This window comes from Thunnus albacares, chromosome 5 (genome assembly GCF_914725855.1).
Source record: "Thunnus albacares chromosome 5, fThuAlb1.1, whole genome shotgun sequence".
NCBI classification, from domain to species: Eukaryota; Metazoa; Chordata; class Actinopteri; order Scombriformes; family Scombridae; genus Thunnus; species Thunnus albacares.
This window is the reverse complement of record NC_058110.1, coordinates 15,932,418-15,948,734: the sequence shown is the minus strand read 5'-3', so window position 1 is coordinate 15,948,734 and position 16,317 is coordinate 15,932,418. Positions and strand designations below refer to the sequence as shown.

Sequence of the window (16,317 nt, the reverse complement as noted above, 5' to 3'; positions counted from 1 at the left end):
TAAATATAATATAAAACTATAAATATTTCACCAGAAACCTCCACAGCGCAGTCTAACCTTCTTGTAGCTGTTGTGTACTCAGCGGGCTGGTGAGTGTAGAAGAGTGGTGCAACCGGAGTGGATTTAAACCACCAAGAAAAGGGAAAAATGTGATCTGTTATTATGGGAGGGTGAAGCTGTTGCAGACAGTCAGACATGGAACAGTCTTCTGCTTTTTCTGAACTTAACTGAGAGAGGCAATCCCGCTACACCCCTGTTTTATGTGCGTGTTTTATCAGATGCCAAATCAATACTTACTGCCGACACAGAACTCTCTTCTTCATCCTTTTGATTCTGCGACAGTCTCGACGGCAAAAAAAAAAAAAAAAAACTCTTTTAAACTAAGAGCAGAAAGCACTTCAAGTTAGAAGCACACATGTTGTTTCTTTTCGTTGCTGTGGAAGTTTTCTCCATGGGTGCTTGATTGCGAAACAGAAATAACGTTGCAACACTGAATACTCCTTTGTATAAATTTACCACTTGTTGTAAAGCATGAAACCACAATTAGTTTACAGGATGTGATTATTGACAGTGGGGGGAAAATCCTGTTACAGATTGTTCCTAAATGACTAGTTTCTGATGACTGAATCCTGAGTTGTATCTGTCCACTGCTGACGCTTTCTGGGCAAGTACAGATACATGGTTTTGATTAAAACGTTTGCAAACACTCCCAGTTATTAAAAAAAAAAGTTGTGGCTAGTAAGATTGTGGAATTTTTAAAGTGGTAAATCCCCTTTTTAGTAGTTAATATTCATGATTTGTGGTTGACAGATAACTAGACAGCATTACAAACAACTAGAAGCTATACAGGCATTGCTTTTGCTGCAGTAATAGAAAGTCATGTAAAAGTACTTTGTTGGTCAAAGGCTTTTTATGAAAACTATTATTTATTTTTATTTTTAGTTTATTTTTAGTTTTGAATTTTGTCATGAAACTGATTCCTTCGTACCTGCCCGGCCTTCGGCCTTGGTGAAGGTCATCAAGGTTCTTGCACTTTGCAAACCTGACATAATAAAAGTCTCTTCACCTGAAGCAGCTGTGGTGCCTGATTGTAGATAAGGGGTGCTAATAATGCATCGGCCAACAGGAGGTGCCATATAAACAATCAGAAACAGCAGCAGCAGCAGCAGTCACGCTGCGTGTCGCCATGTCAGAGACAGAGAGGCTGATCTATGACTGCTGTGGGGCGGGAGGTCTATTCCTCAGCCAGCTGCACTGTGCCGCGGCTTATCTCCGACTGTGTCTTCAGCTGATGGATGACTGAAGCAGGCCGCCGACTGCACCGAGGTGGGAGGGAGGAAGAAGACGAGGGGAGAGGAGAGAGTAGCGGCCCCCCAGTGGTTGAACACAAGCCTACAGACCTGAGACACGCTGCCCGACCAAAAACACCACAGGCAGATAAAACACAACATGCTGCTCTGCATCCCCCGCTGGAGGCTGTAGATTATTTTAAAGTTAGATGAGACGCTTTTCGTCTGCAGAGGGAGCTCTGTGTGCTACAATGAAGGTTATTTTAGTACCATTATGGTACAGTGCCAGCAATGCTTTTTAGGGTTGTTTAGTAACTAAATAGCAGGCAGGATGGGTGTGTGCTGGAATTTCCTGTCACCTTTTGTATCAGTACAAGCCAAAGGAAGCACAGGATGTTACTTTGCCTGCTTGAGGTTGGCAGAATATCGTCATGTATATTTTGGGAAAATATAAAAACAGGTCTTCAGATTTGTCAAAGCAATTTTTTTTTAGCTACTGAAATGCTTTTTCTGGATTTGACGTAAAACTCCTCTAACATCTTCACATCTAAACATAGATTTGTATCTTTAAGTATGGTTTCAGTGTGAAGAGGATGTGGGTACTCTACTGTCTGTCACTGCCATCTCCCCCTTCTTCTTCTACCATGTCGTGATTTCCTCTCTGCACACCATGGCCAATCTTATTACTAGCTGATATTTCATAACCCAACAGCAGTGTTTTTTCCCCTCTTCGGTTTTGGATAGCTGACTGATTATCCTCGGGCCCTTTGGGTTTGTACACAGCAGGCTCAGAAAGGTCAGCTTTTAACAACAAGTCAAGTATAATGACTCCATATTCAGTGAAAGTGGCTTTGTTTTGCTGTTGGACACTCTGAAGGTTCGACTTGCGTCAGTGTTCTCAAGGAATGACATTTAGCAAAAATTATGTTCCGTGTAGGGAGCCTGCGCTCTGTTTGTCATCGTGATACCATCTTTGTGCATATGTCCGCATTATCTTAACCAGTTTAACAACTTCCAACAATCAGCTCTCAAGCAGGAAGTGCGCACACACAACAATGGCCTATTGAATCATTTTTTCTCATTCTCCTCCTCCTTTTATTTGTCTCCTCTCCAGCCTCACAATAGTGCACTGTTAGGCTCTGAGGGAAGGAGAGGGGAAACTTGGGGCGGGTGAAAAGCGCCAGCTCTCTGGAACACACTCAGAGAGAGAAGCCTGTTGTTTCTGCACAGCGGATGGCCATTTGGTAGCGCTCCACCATCCCTCTCCTCTCTCTCCCTCTCCCTCTCCCTCTCCCTCTCCCTCTCTCGCTCGCTCTCTGGCTCTTTCAGCCCCTCCTCTGCCGCTGTGTTGCCTAGCAACGGAGGGCTGGAGCAATCGGAGCAGGGGCAGAGCGATTCAGGGAGCAGATTGGCGGATGATTTATTAGCTGGGCTGGAGAGCAGTGAGCCTAGGCAGCTGAAATAGAGCCTTAAACTGGAGCCGACATGCCGAGAGGGAGGAGGGAGCCAGCGAGAGAAAGAAAACGGAAGGGAGGAGGGAGGGAGGGAGCACGCACATAGCTCTCTTTGGAGCCGGATGGACAGACTGTGTAAATAGTACAGTTGGGGGAACATAATTAAGGTGACATAATTAGGGCAGACACACAGGCTGCATGGGCAGGTCTAATTGATTTTTCGTCATAGCAGGTTCACAGTCTCAGGTAATGAAACAGCTCTCTCACCTCACCGCTGCTAAACAGACATTAAATAATCATGGAAATGTATCCAAACTCATCCTTTTAGACTAACTCTACTTCAAGATTATTCAAATATTTGTGCAACTTCAGGCATTTCTGCTCATTTTCCTCCCCACCATGCATTTTTGAAGCTCATATTTCAGTCGAATATTTACCCGGTTTTGTCATCGCCTGTCAAACAAGCCGTGTAATGTTGATCATCTGAATCTCTGCAGTGGCGTTCCACTGGTTTTATGTAGCTCTGTGAAAGTTTGACTGACAGTCCAAATGGTAATCCGCTCTTAACCCCTGGAGTGGCTGGTGATGGGTGTCACATGTGGGGGAGCACTTGTGTTGGAGACGGCTCCATCTACTGGCTAATCAAGCGCTACACCTTCACACTGATTAATGCAAATGAACTGCTGTCTCCTGCCGCTCTTACAACAGGCCTTTTTGTTCAGCTGTCAGCACAACACAACTTTTTTTTTTCTTTTTTTTTTGCATCTGGCCTTTAATCGGGCCTCTTATGTTTGATTATTTAGTCTGGTTTAACTTATACTTTTACATTTTGTTCCTCACAATTATACAGTTAAACTCTAAAACTTGAGACTTTTGAGTTTGTTTGCGTAATGGAGTTAAACACAGTCATTCGTCCCTGTTGTTGAGATAGGTCTCGCTTTCTGGCCTGTAATTTTTTCTCCTAAAAGACAGTTGTGTTTTGCAGCTGGCTGTGTTACTTTGTAAATTTGGCCTTTGTTCCCCACCAAAGCTGGGTATGTAAACAATCTGTGGTTACGTAACGCACTGTACATGGCATGGAAAATGAACTCCTGACACACAGGAGAGACTCCATGTCTGGTTTTCCTTCTCACTTGTCTCCCTTCTACCATGTCCAAGACCTTTCTCCACACAAATTGTATCAGCCTGCCTCCCTTCTCAGCTGGCAGCTAGTTGAGTTTGTGCCTCTTGTGTGCGTGTTCACCCACAAGCTCTGAATGCAGAGATTGCTGTAGTCTCCTCTGAAGGAAACAGGCAGCTTTGGTTTAGTTCTCAATAACAAGCGGTGGCCTGGGTTTTCCTGTGTGGGGGTAGTGACATGAAGCCTGCACGTAGCGGATCGAGGCTGAAATGAGAGCAAACATGAAGCGCAGGACTCCACTCCGGGTTTTCCAGCCTGCTGCGAACCAGAGGCTCCCTTGCAGAAAGATCACATGTAAAGCCTTCCCCTTTGTAGTGGAAGAGCAGAGAGTGACAAGCTATTTCTTGCTTGTAAAAAAAAAGAAGAAAAAAAAAGCGATGTACCGTTGGAGACACTGTGGATTTGCCCCCTAATTTTTCCTTTACCTGTGGCTGGACTTAGAGATTTGTGCCGTGCTCCCTGAGGACTTTTCCCTGCTTTTTGCTGGAGTTACTTGGTGGAAACGGTTGGCTGAGATCACTGAGGAACGGGGCTCGCCTCTGGAACAAGAAAGTAAATCTGTTGGTTGTCTGCTTCGCTGGTTATGAATGTTTTCAGCCTCAGCTTTTTATGGCTCGCAGTCTGTGGCTCTTAAAGGAGAAGAAATATATGTAGGTTGTTGAGCTTTTTTTAGTATTTATTCGTGTCTGTGCTCATTGAGGTGAGATGTTTCCATGTCATGATTAAATCCGATGAAGTAGCAATTTCTGTCACTGTGCTGTCGATCTCGTTTCACTCTTGTCAGGGTGTATTTGTCGATTTTACGTTTTGACACGTTGTATGCTTTTGTAAATGCCAAATTGTGCAGACAAAAAAGGAAACTGTCAGCGGTGCACAGTGAGGCATTTTCTTGGTTTTCAACTCTCAAGTTTAGGTTTTGACTTTGAACTTTTCCACTTGTGTGATTAATAAGACGTTCACCTGTGGGTTTGTGGTGTTTGTTTTTTTTATTATTTTAGATTTGTTGTTTGTCTGACTGTGTTTTCCCTCCACATGAAAAGACCAGCTTAATCTCAGCGTCTCTCCGTACCTTACTTGTCATTTCCTCTCTCGTTTTTTGCCCTGACATGGCTGTGTTTGCTCCGGAGTTTTGGGTTCTAGATACACATCAAACCTCACCAACCACAGACTAGTGAAATGAAAACAATGTTTTTTGTCATGGTGCTAGCCAGTTACTTTATGCGGTCGCAGTTTAGCTGACTTCAGAGATACTAACTGGTCTTTTTTTTTCTCTCTCTCTCTTCCTCTGTGAAAAATTGCAGAAGCGCTTCATTAAAGGGTTGAGACAGTTTGGCAAAAACTTCTTCAGGATCCGGAAAGAGCTGCTGCCCAACAAAGAAACGGTAAGATGGTTTATTTTTCTCTATACTGTTGAACTTTTTTCTGTGTGTGTGCGTGCGTGTGTGCGTGTCATTTGTTTTGCAGTACCGAAACGTATATAAAATCATGAGCATGTGGTTTGCTTGTAACTAACGGAAAGCTCGAGCAGTACGGTTTCAGTGTGATATTTTGAGCATGGCTGGTTTTTAACCAGAGGCCTTATTGATAAGAAGTAAGTGCTGCCGGCCAACAACTGTGCTGCAGTATTATCAGATCTCCCTTCAGGCTTGCTGAAAAAACACTTGTTATACCTGAGAAGAGAAAAGACTAAATGCACTTTACAGGCAGCCACATAAACCTTCAAAGTGACACACTGAACATGAATTAGCACCCACTGTTAGCAAGTAGTAAACAAGTTGTGCAGATGTGATGTTGAGCCACTGTGGTTATAGCATATCTCAGGTCTGAGAGGCAGGCATGCTGATATCTGCTGATGTTTGTGTTTTATAGCAGCACTTGAGATGTTTTTTTTTTTTTTTTTTGTTACACCAACTTTCAGAGTAGTTAACTCCAAAGTGTAGCATAACAGCTTCTACAAGGATTAAAAGGCACAATAACATATCAAATCAGTTGTGTTTTTAAAGGAAAACAAAATAGTGTGAAGTATGTAATAGAGGCATATTTAAGTTGAATTCTCGAGTTATAAAGCACAGCTGAGATCACAATAACTTGTACTTAATTTAAAGGCCCAATAAATAATTTTTGATCATATAAATTAGAGATATATTCACAAATAAAGAGTCAGAGTTAAAGATGTAAAATCATCTTTTTTATGTTTCTTTCTCAACTGATCATAGCTGAAAATAAAAGCATTTTTTTTACTCCAATGTTGACAAACGTTAGTGATGCAAACAAACCATTAACAGCATCAAAAATATGAATTTAACTTTGATTTAGTTGCTCTAAGTTTCAGACTTTCTATTGAAAGATGAAACCTGTGCTTTGAATATGACAGACACCCTTTTTGTTTACATCTGGAACACAGATTATTTAGCTTTTAAGTATTTTGAGGACTACCTCGGCGTTTTGTCGTTCTTGCATCATAATTGTTATTTCTTGACGGTTTAATGGTTTTCCAGTCACTGACAAAGATTGATTGATGGAGACAAAGTGAGTCAACATCTGTCGAGCTTTAAGGAACTCTTGTTATTGTGTTATTTATGTGCGCTGGCAGAAGGTGTGGGTGATTGTGTGCACGCTTCGATGTGTTAATCATCACTGAATAACTGTGTGACCTGTTTTACGGTACAAATGGGTCAAATCCAGACCTAGCAATGATTAACAACGGTTAACTTATGAAATGTCATCATTATATTGAAAACAAAACGGCCAACACGCAGACTTTTCACTGTTCCTCTTTTACATTTTACTACAGTCTCTTCCTCAACTGAATCTAAGAGTTTGAGGAATAGTAGATTTTTTTTTTCGTGGCTGTAACTGGCAATAAATGGAACATGTTGTACATTTACATGTTGCTTCAAAGTCCTCCACACCTTTGACTTGGCTGTTAAATTATTCTTAGATATGCATTTTGATTCATAAAGCAGTGCAGACCTTGCTGTTTCTGCGAGGCTGCTCCTGCTGACACAGACATCAAAGGGAAATCAAAGGTGTTTGTCATACTTCTCGCTGCTTCATTTCCTTGTCTGCCGTGAGCCGAAGATGTGTCAGCCCTGCGTCTGTAACACACCTACATATCATGTAATGTTTTTACTCAACAACTCTTGAGTGTCACCTCCTTTGTGCTACATTTTTCAGTCCTCAAAACCAATTTGAACCTCTTGAATAAGAGATTAAAGTGTATGAATACAGTTTCCTCACAGAGGTTTCTTCAATTATTTTTACTGGTTTTTGAAATATATGACTGGTCCAGTTGATTGGCTATAAAGGAGGTATTAATGCAGTTCAACCTGGAGGGGGAGTCTACTTGGCAGGAGAGGTAATAGACCTCCTCCAGGATCTAGGCCTGCCGCCACCACAGAGCAGAGAAAGATTAATTTTCCCCCTGCAAATGGAAAATAAACTGCCCTTTAAACATATGAAAAGAGGAGAAAATGAATGGGAGCTCGAGGGGAGGGTTAACAGCGACTGGAGGAGAAGGGTAAGAAGGTGGGGCGTTAGCTCAATATAGACACTGAAAAGCCTGGGTTGTCGCATGGGGAAAAAAAACTCTTTGCTTATGATTGAACTTGCTTTTGTGCTGTAAGACTGAGCGAGTGCCAGTCAATACCCCGAGGAAGGCTCTATTTATTTTCTACCTGCTCATTCCCAAATCCTATCTCTGGAACATGAGCACAACAATATCTGGAGATATATTTTAGGTCTGGGAAACGACTGATTTTCCCACCATATCAAAATCGCATTACATATATTTCTGTTATTCCACTTGCATGCCTTGCCATCAAAAAAGAAACATGTGGCACAACTACGGGTGTTCCCTGCAACATGTCCTGCCCTGAGCTCTGGTCGGACCACTGTTGCTGAGCCATACTGCAGAGCATAAAGCCCTTGGGCTGATATCCAGGGCTCTAGAGGTCCAGTACAGTGTGTCTGCCTCTCACTGTTCCTCCCGCTAGCCCCTATTAGCAGCGCTGCCCCTGAAGCGCCAGCACGGCTCGAACAGCCAGTGCCAAGGGTAAGCACCCAGCGCTGTGTAAACACACCAGGCCTGACTAGCACTCAGGAATGCTTTATATAAAGTCACATAAAGGCCCAGAGGGGGAAGTGGGTGTGTCGTCTGACCGTCTGCAACTGGCTTTGCTGCCACCATTTCCTTCACTCCAGAGAGGACGTCATGGAACATGAGCTCGCTGCTTCCAATGTTTAAACAACTAAATATGCTGAAATGGCAGATCACAGATAACTCCACGCCTAATATTTTCTCTGGAGGGGTTTTCATAAAAATCTGGTTTTAGAGGATATCAACAGACAGTATTTACTGAACAGATTTGGATCAGCTACAGCTCTGTTTGCTGTACAGCTGAACTGAGAAATTGACAGTTGAAAATTAGATCAAATTAGGACGTTTAAGCTTTGACTTATTTCCATACAGAACTGTGTCCAAACAGTTAACCTAAGATACTAATGTGCAAATAAGAACATATCAACACATCTGGTGTTTTAGGGAGAAGGCTCGTTCCTTTCACTGTGCTGTAGCACAAAGTAAAATATGCATCATTAACTCATGTCTGAAACTGTACGCAGTACAATTCCTGTCTCTGTGTTTTATGAGAGCGATTATAAATTGCATGAAAATACAAGAAATGTATTTATTTAACGCTCAGACATAAGTAATTTATATACTTTATATTCACATATCTGCGTATTATATATTTATAGATCATAAAAATGTTTCACAATACGACTCAGCAGCCATAATCTAATAAAATCAATGAAGCAATGTTCAACAATTTACAAGCATTGAACAAAAACCTTGTGTGTGTGTGTGTGTGTGTGTGTGTGTGTGTGTGTGTGTGTGTTCATCAGTTTTTCCCTCCTTAAGGCTCCATTTCTGCTTCCTGTTGTTTATTTTCTGGTGACTGCTCTGCTTTGCTCCACTTTTAAATATTTAAGTACATATATTGGCACAGAACTAACATTATCAGTGACATAGCTGACTAACTGGATTTTAGTGTTACTTTGGAACAAATCGTGGAGAAAATGTAGATATAAAAAATTTAAAAGCAAGTTTATTTATATTTTAGTAACACAGTCAGCACAGCAAAACATGAGCTACAAGGCGTGTAAACTTACTGGACAGCAAAAACAAGAGTAAAATGTTAAACTGATTCGTTGAGGCGTTTTTATGCTGCTGTGTCCTCCTTTATTTTGGCATGAAGGTGAAAAAGACAGAAAGGTGCAGTGGCACTCTGTTAGAAAAGCTAACACAGGTGAAGCTACAAGTCAAACAAGTGTCCTCAGATGGCAAATAGCTGTGCAGGTAGCAGCGATAATTTGAAAAATATAATTTAATACTGAAGTCAGTGAGTTTGTTGATATTACAGACTCAGTTATACTTCCGTCTTGCCTGAACAGCCTCTAATATTTTTGTGTCCATTGTTGTCATGTGATCGTGGCAGGTGACATTTACAGTGCAGAGCATGTCATAATCTTCAGAACATGAGGGCATAGGTGACATGAGCGGTACGTCTTGTTTTTGCCGGCACTCAGATCAACCAGGAGGTGATATTCTGAGCCGTTCTCACAGCATCCTCGTTCTCTCGGAGAAAAGAGAGCACTCTGCCCCCCCAGGCCCTGTCATTTACAACAGGAGAACAGTGTTCTCAACACAACCTCACAGCAGATGTTTGCCCCGGTACAATCTGTACAAACGTCAAATTGAATTCATTGCCATGTCCTTAGCTCAGCAGCCAGAACCTTGGGGATGAGTGATTATAAATACTTTGGTTGAAACACTAATTAAACCAGCTACAAACTACGGAGGCCTGGTCCAGTTGGCAGCAGCTGTCAGTGTGTGACAGAACAGCTACCGTGTTTGGTAAATGATATAACTTGTTTAGGCAGTGGAATCGCTGTCGGGTGATGGAAGCTCAACCAGTATGTATTGATGTTCTTTTAGCAGACCACAGGCAATTTAGCGGGGCTGAGTGTAGGCAAAATCTTTCTTTCAGCCTAATAGATGGAGCACAGAGAGCCAGAGCTCCCTGTGTAATTGAGTTCTTTGGTAGGCTTCATGTTGTGGTTTTTGGGGGGGACTAGCTTATCAGCAGAACACGCAGGATCGACCCTCCAGCAAAAAGGCACTGTTGCCATCCTATCTGCTTTCACTGGCAAAAGCGCTTACAGCAGGAAAAACACAAGTGCTGATTCTTCAGCATGTGCATCCCTGACCTGTGAAAGCAGAGCTTATTCAGTCATTCTCCGGCAGAAAGGCTCTGCGCAGCAGGGAACGGCTGTCTATTTAACCGCCTTTCACATGCACCCTGCTCCACCAGCCAAGGTCCTTTGACTATTCAGATGCTGTCGTCTGCCGATGGGCTTCGAGGCATCAATGCTGTAGGTCTATTTTGGAATCAACTACATGCGGTACATGTGGCTGATACCTTGAATATTTGACCTCTGGATTTTATTTAACAAAAACTTCACAAGGTTGAATTGTGTAGCTTCTCCAATACAAGATTAATTAAAAAGCTAAATTCATTTTTATGTCAAACTACCACTTTTCAGAAGTAAGGAGAAAAAGCTTTAGACCTTAAAACAATTTTATAAAACTCAGTCTTAAGAGAACACCGCCATAATATTTAAAAATTTAAAATTTATTTTAACTTGGATCCACTTGGCAGGTTGTCGATTGCAGGCATATTTTCATATATTATTGTAGTATGTTAATTTATTAGGAATTCTTTTATTAATCCAAAATCAGCTCCTAGCAGCAAACTTAACTTATCTACATGTTAGTTGACAAATGCCTTGGGAACTGAAATATTAGAACATAGTAACCTCAGAACATATTAAATGGCCCTGTAGGCACCACAGATACACATCTGACCTGCTGTTAACCACATAAGCTTTTACAAAAGTTACTCCATACAGTTAAGAGTCAGCGTGAGTATGATAGGATATACTGTACAACCTGTCACAGGCAATGAAGAATATGAAGTCCAGGGGTCAAGCACATACATAATTAAACCCTGGTTTGATTTAGCTCAGAGAAATACGTCCCCCTTCACCTCACCTAAATGAATCAGGAAGCAATCCTCCCTCCTCCGGCTGCAGATTGTGGTAGAAACAGGAGGAGCACAGGTTCAGGCTGCACTAATGGATGTTTACACAGCTCACTATCAGCCACCAGAACCCAGAAATCACTTGCTCTCTGCGCTCTCAGCTGTGGCTAAACTGCCTTAAGTTTTTAGCAGAGATTTTTATTTACCAAGAGATTTTTTTTTTTTTTTTTTTTTTTTTTTTAGGAAGGGCTGTGGTTGGATTCAACACTGATTGTCCATTGTTATCCTCTGCTGGCTCTTTATTCCTCCCTCTCAGCTCTCCTCCACACTTGGCCCTCCCCCTCCTCAGCTCTCCCCTGTTCTCTCCTCCTTCCCCTGCTCTTGCCAGTAACGGCCTTAACCGTTTGGCTTCATGTCAAAGCAGGGGCCTTTTGTGGCTCTGTCACAAATCTGCCAGGAAAAACAGAAACCATCTGTTCAGGCCTGGGCCTGAGAGGGGATGAGGGTGTAAATACATGAGTTTAGCCCTCGCCCTCAGCCCTGCCCGCGCACACAGGACCACCGAGCCCAGTGGAGGATCCTGTACTCCCACTCAGCCTCAACCTGCACTCTCAGACGGCAGTTATACTGTAGTGTACTGTGGCTTCATGGTAAACCTCATCGAATCTAATACTTGCAAACAGGAACATGAGATGGAATTAAACTATTTAACACCATGACCAAATCAGAAATTATGTTGTGGAAATTAAATACTTTATTTTCTAGTATTCAGAGATTGACCGTGCACTTTTAGCACTTGTTGTCTTATACTTTAAAACAAAGTTTTAGGAAATGTGTTAACTGTACTTGACCTCAAAGAACACCAAGATAAAATTGCAAATAAAATGTTATTTGAATGAATTGATATAAATACCCCAAATACTTAACTTAATACAAATTATTTTACTTAGTCATGTCAATTACAATATATTTACTGTCAAAAATGCATCACCACAGAAGTGTAATTTCACTTCTTAGCCATGGTTCAATGTAAAGGAAACGTTGTTGTACATAATCTTGAGCTCCACATCCATTTCACACATATATTTGTATGTAGAAGACCATTTTAAGTGGCAATAACTGAAATGGAAGTCCCTAGTGTCGTGATAGGAGGGTAAGCCCTTTCCTTGTCGGATAATCCACCGGCCAGAAAGCTCCTGCAGATGGAAGCATTCTAAAAGGCCTCATAATACCGAGCTTATGTTGTCACTATCTCATGTTCTGCGGAGCGGCAGCACACTCTGTACCGCTCTGCAGTGATTTAGTGGACTGGGGAAAATTATGGTGCGGAGGCCAGGGCCAATCTAGAATTCTATTTCAAGTATTTCCATTTTTTTAAGTACCCATATCCCAGCGAACTGTCTTAGATGCAGGTTTTTTGCAAATTATTTCCGTAATGCTGGCGTCTTCATTTTATGAAGAAATGGCAACTTTACTCAGAAGCCTCAATGAGTGCACGCAAATTTTTCTGGCTAAACATCCAGTCGTGGAGAAGAAACAGAAGGTAATGGAAGTTGAAGCGATGCCGTGGGTATATGGCAGCATGACAAAGTGACTTTGATAGAGAAAAGTACACAGTCAGTGCGAGAGATCGGACGTATGCGGCTTCAGAGGAACCAAATTTGACGTGCAGGCGGGTCAGGAAAGGTAATCTGTCAGTCTCCCTTTGATGCTAATTCAGAGCACGAAGCGCCTCTCAACCACAGGAATGCCATGTTCATCTACGACTTCACTGCTCTCACAGACATCATATATAACTCTTCTCCTCTTTGAAAGTCTTACAGACATCTATCTTTCCTTTTGTCAACATGACTATTCAAAAATGGTGTTTGTAAAGGCATAATCTTTACCAAACATTACAAAAAGGATTTTGTGTTTTACAGTATTTATTTTTCATGGAGGCTCATAGCACTTTTTTTTCTTGTAGTCTTTATCAGAAATAACTTCTCAACTTAATAAATTTACTCTAAATTTGCTCTTCTTTTGTTGCAGCTGCACCAGCTCATCAGTGCACCTGTTAATTCCCGTTCAAAAGCCCAAGTTAATGTTTTCATTAGCCCCTGCCTAATGCAATGGTACTTGACACAGTGTAAGTGATGGAGAGGCAGGGTGACCTTTCCCTGTGTCTGCCAAGCTGTTGTTGAAGCCGTGTAGTTGTCAGCCTGCAGCGAGGAGGCAGAGAGGCACTGCTGAGAACAGTCATTAAGCACAGAGCAAAGCCAGCGCTCGGCACCACTCGACACTTTTGATCTGCACATTTCAATTAGATTTCACATCAGGACGCCTGCCTTCCCTCAGTCAGCACCTGCGCCCTCGCCTTCCCAACTGGCTGGCCAGACTGAAGAGGGAGGCGCACAGGAAAAGACTAGAAAGTTCAGTTACCTGAAGTAGACATACAAACACATGGCAACATGCCAGAGCTTTTAACTGATATGATGATATAAAAATCATTGGCTGCTCTGTTCTTGTCATGAGCAGAGACAGAAAAAAGGTTTTCAGGGTTATTTAAAGGATTGTAAATGGTCCATAAGTAAAAGTGAAATCTTTCCTTCTTTGCCCAACTGTTTTTTGTATTTTAAAGAGTCTTACTGATTTGTCCTTGCTGAGCTCCAGCACGTGGAATCCATTCCACTACTCCAGATGTGCTCATCTGCAAAACTATTGAGGTCTGAAAAAGTTAGCCCAAGCTCTGGAGCTTGGGACAGTTTTACGCTGCAGCAATGGCTTTGCCATAACACAGCACAGCACCTTAATTTACCCTGAAATGTGAGAAGGTTTCATTGAGCTCAGACACTCTCAGTAAGTGTTCCCAGCACTGCTTTGCCTGATAAGATGGAGTCCTACAGGCATTGGTAGACATGAATTTCCCCTAAGAGCCACATGAAGGGAGATCTTATTAAACTAGCCTAAGCCCACTGAGTCGAGCGTTTTCTGCCAATCAAAGCAGCGATTGAGAAAGTTATTTTATGCCAAATACTCTCACAACTTCTTGAAGCGATAAGGAGCAACCGCTGCCCTATCCCTGACCTGCGTTTTCTCACAGCAAACAACAAGAAATCAACTAGCCTCAAGTAGTCTTGCATTTCATAAGATAAGAAATAAGAAATTAAAGCTGCAGTTACCTTTATGTTTTGATTAATACCAGTCTATTATACTTTGAAATGGCCAGCTTTGCTAAGATGTTATTTTTCTCTTGAGGCTGAAATAGAGTTGAGTGAGAAGCTTTTTATAGCCGTTTAAAAATGTCCGCTATTTTCATCAAATCACTTCCTGCCATTGTTTGTTTTGGTACGTTTTGATTAAAAAAATGCTAAGCTGTTGCTGAAAAGCTGTTAATGCATTTTAGAGAGCAATGCGCTGACTAATTGTCAAGTTTCTCAGCTGAAGTGGAGAAAGAAAACAATCAATAGCCATTAAACTCTGGGAGCTTTGTTGAACAGCAGTTTAACAGACCTTAGACAGTAGATGGGTGCCCTCTGGGCTTTAAAGATTACAGGTGACTTACTGCTCACCCAACAATCACACCACACCTTCATGAATTTCTTATAGAGCTGGTGGAGGACCACTAACAAGTGAGTGTTCATGGCGAGGGAGAAAAGGCAAAGCTCCACAGGAAACTACATAATTGTCCCTGACTCCTGTCGCCAATTTTCAAGGCTTGTGTATTATGAGTGTGGCCGGAAAGCTGCAGTTAATATGCACAGGCTGCCTCAGCAAAGTGCTTTCTGATCCATGATTGCATGTGTTAATGTTTCAGTTGGGTATTGATTTCCTGGCGGCCTTTTGTACACTGGATTTATCCGCCTCGTCGCTGGCAAGCACGCCCCTCCGAATGTTTGATTAAAGTTCAATTGACTCTTCCAGTGAAGGGGCGAGGAGCCATTTCACTCCCTATTTGTAGCGCCAAAGCTCTGCCTGACATGTTCTTTTGTTCCCATTCAAGCTCCTGCCACCCAGGCAGCCACCAATGCACTGATCCTAATATCCCTGCATTCAGTCAGCCTCCTCGCCTAATCCTGGGACAGACAGGGCCGCAGCACAAACATGCCCAGCCAGCTACAAATCCTGGCATGGAGTGACCCACTCCATGGCCTTTCACTGTGAAATACTGTGCTCACTGCTAATGTATTTTATTCAGCCTAACTGCAGATATTTCACTCTGACCATTTTCCTAATTTTTCAATAACTTTTGCAAATAAACCTTAATTCCTTTTAATTCAGTCACCTCTCTGCAGTCGATAATGACGCCGCCTCCTCATTGCAAATGGATTGTTTGTATTCTTTTGATATATTTGCTTGTTTTAACAGCATTCATTTTGTGTTTCCTTTCAGGGAGAGTTAATTACCTTCTACTACTATTGGAAGAAGACCCCCGAGGCAGCCAGTTGTCGAGCCCACCGCAGACACCGCCGCCAACCCGTCTTCCGCCGCATCAAGACACGAACTGCTTCGACTCCTGTCAACACTCCCTCACGTCCCCCCTCCAGCGAGTTCTGTACGTATATTTGACCCCTTCAAAGGCAGTCAGAGAGGAAAGAGGGAACCTGATATATTCTGGTGTTAGAGCGATGATGTGAAGTGTTTTTTTTTTTTTTCTTCCTCTCTTCCAGTGGACCTCAGCTCAGCCAGTGAAGATGACTTTGACAGTGAAGACAGCGAACAGGAGTTGAAGGGCTACGCTTGCCGCCACTGTTTCACTACCAGTAAGATGCTGTGTTTCATATACAGACACTCATTCTCGTCATATGGACTTGCTTGGCTATTCCTGTCCTGATTGGGATCAGTGTGAGCCCGCACAACACAGCGTTGTGTGACAGATGGGCATCAGAGGATGTCAGGACTAATTTGATCAAATCAGACATGAGCCCACAGCTCGTTCACTCTCTCCACCTCATTATCCTTCCCCTCTTTCCCCCCCAGCTGGCTCCCAGTGCCAGCCTACCATCTGATCACACTTACATTACCACCATCACAACAAGGGTGGCTAATAACTTTGGCTTTTAGTGTTAACCCATACAGACCTTATTACTGCATTACTGAGAATTTAATACAGAATGTAGAGGAGGACAGAGTGACATGCTATCTTTGATTCAGCTCCTGCATGAAAGAATAACATTTATCCCCATTAGATATTGACCTACAAAGTTAGTTAAGGACGTTTTCGATATTCTGCAGTATTGCTGTAGTTGTGATATCATTTCTGTGTTTGTACTTCATACTACCTGTGAAAGTGTGTTATTTCACAACTGTAA

At 42.3% G+C, this 16,317-nt stretch overlaps 1 protein-coding gene across 8 annotated transcripts in view; it reads left to right on the top strand.

Annotated features, from left to right (window-relative positions):
• Positions 1–16,317, top strand: part of rerea (arginine-glutamic acid dipeptide (RE) repeats a) — a 132,591-nt gene that overhangs the window by 108,132 nt on the left and 8,142 nt on the right. For all 8 annotated transcript variants that reach the window (XM_044351886.1, XM_044351882.1, XM_044351884.1 and 5 more), the window contains 3 exons: positions 5,225–5,305; positions 15,398–15,560; positions 15,676–15,768. In XM_044351886.1, the coding sequence (XP_044207821.1) occupies positions 5,225–5,305; positions 15,398–15,560; positions 15,676–15,768 (337 nt within the window). The remainder of the gene's footprint in view (positions 1–5,224; positions 5,306–15,397; positions 15,561–15,675; positions 15,769–16,317) is intronic.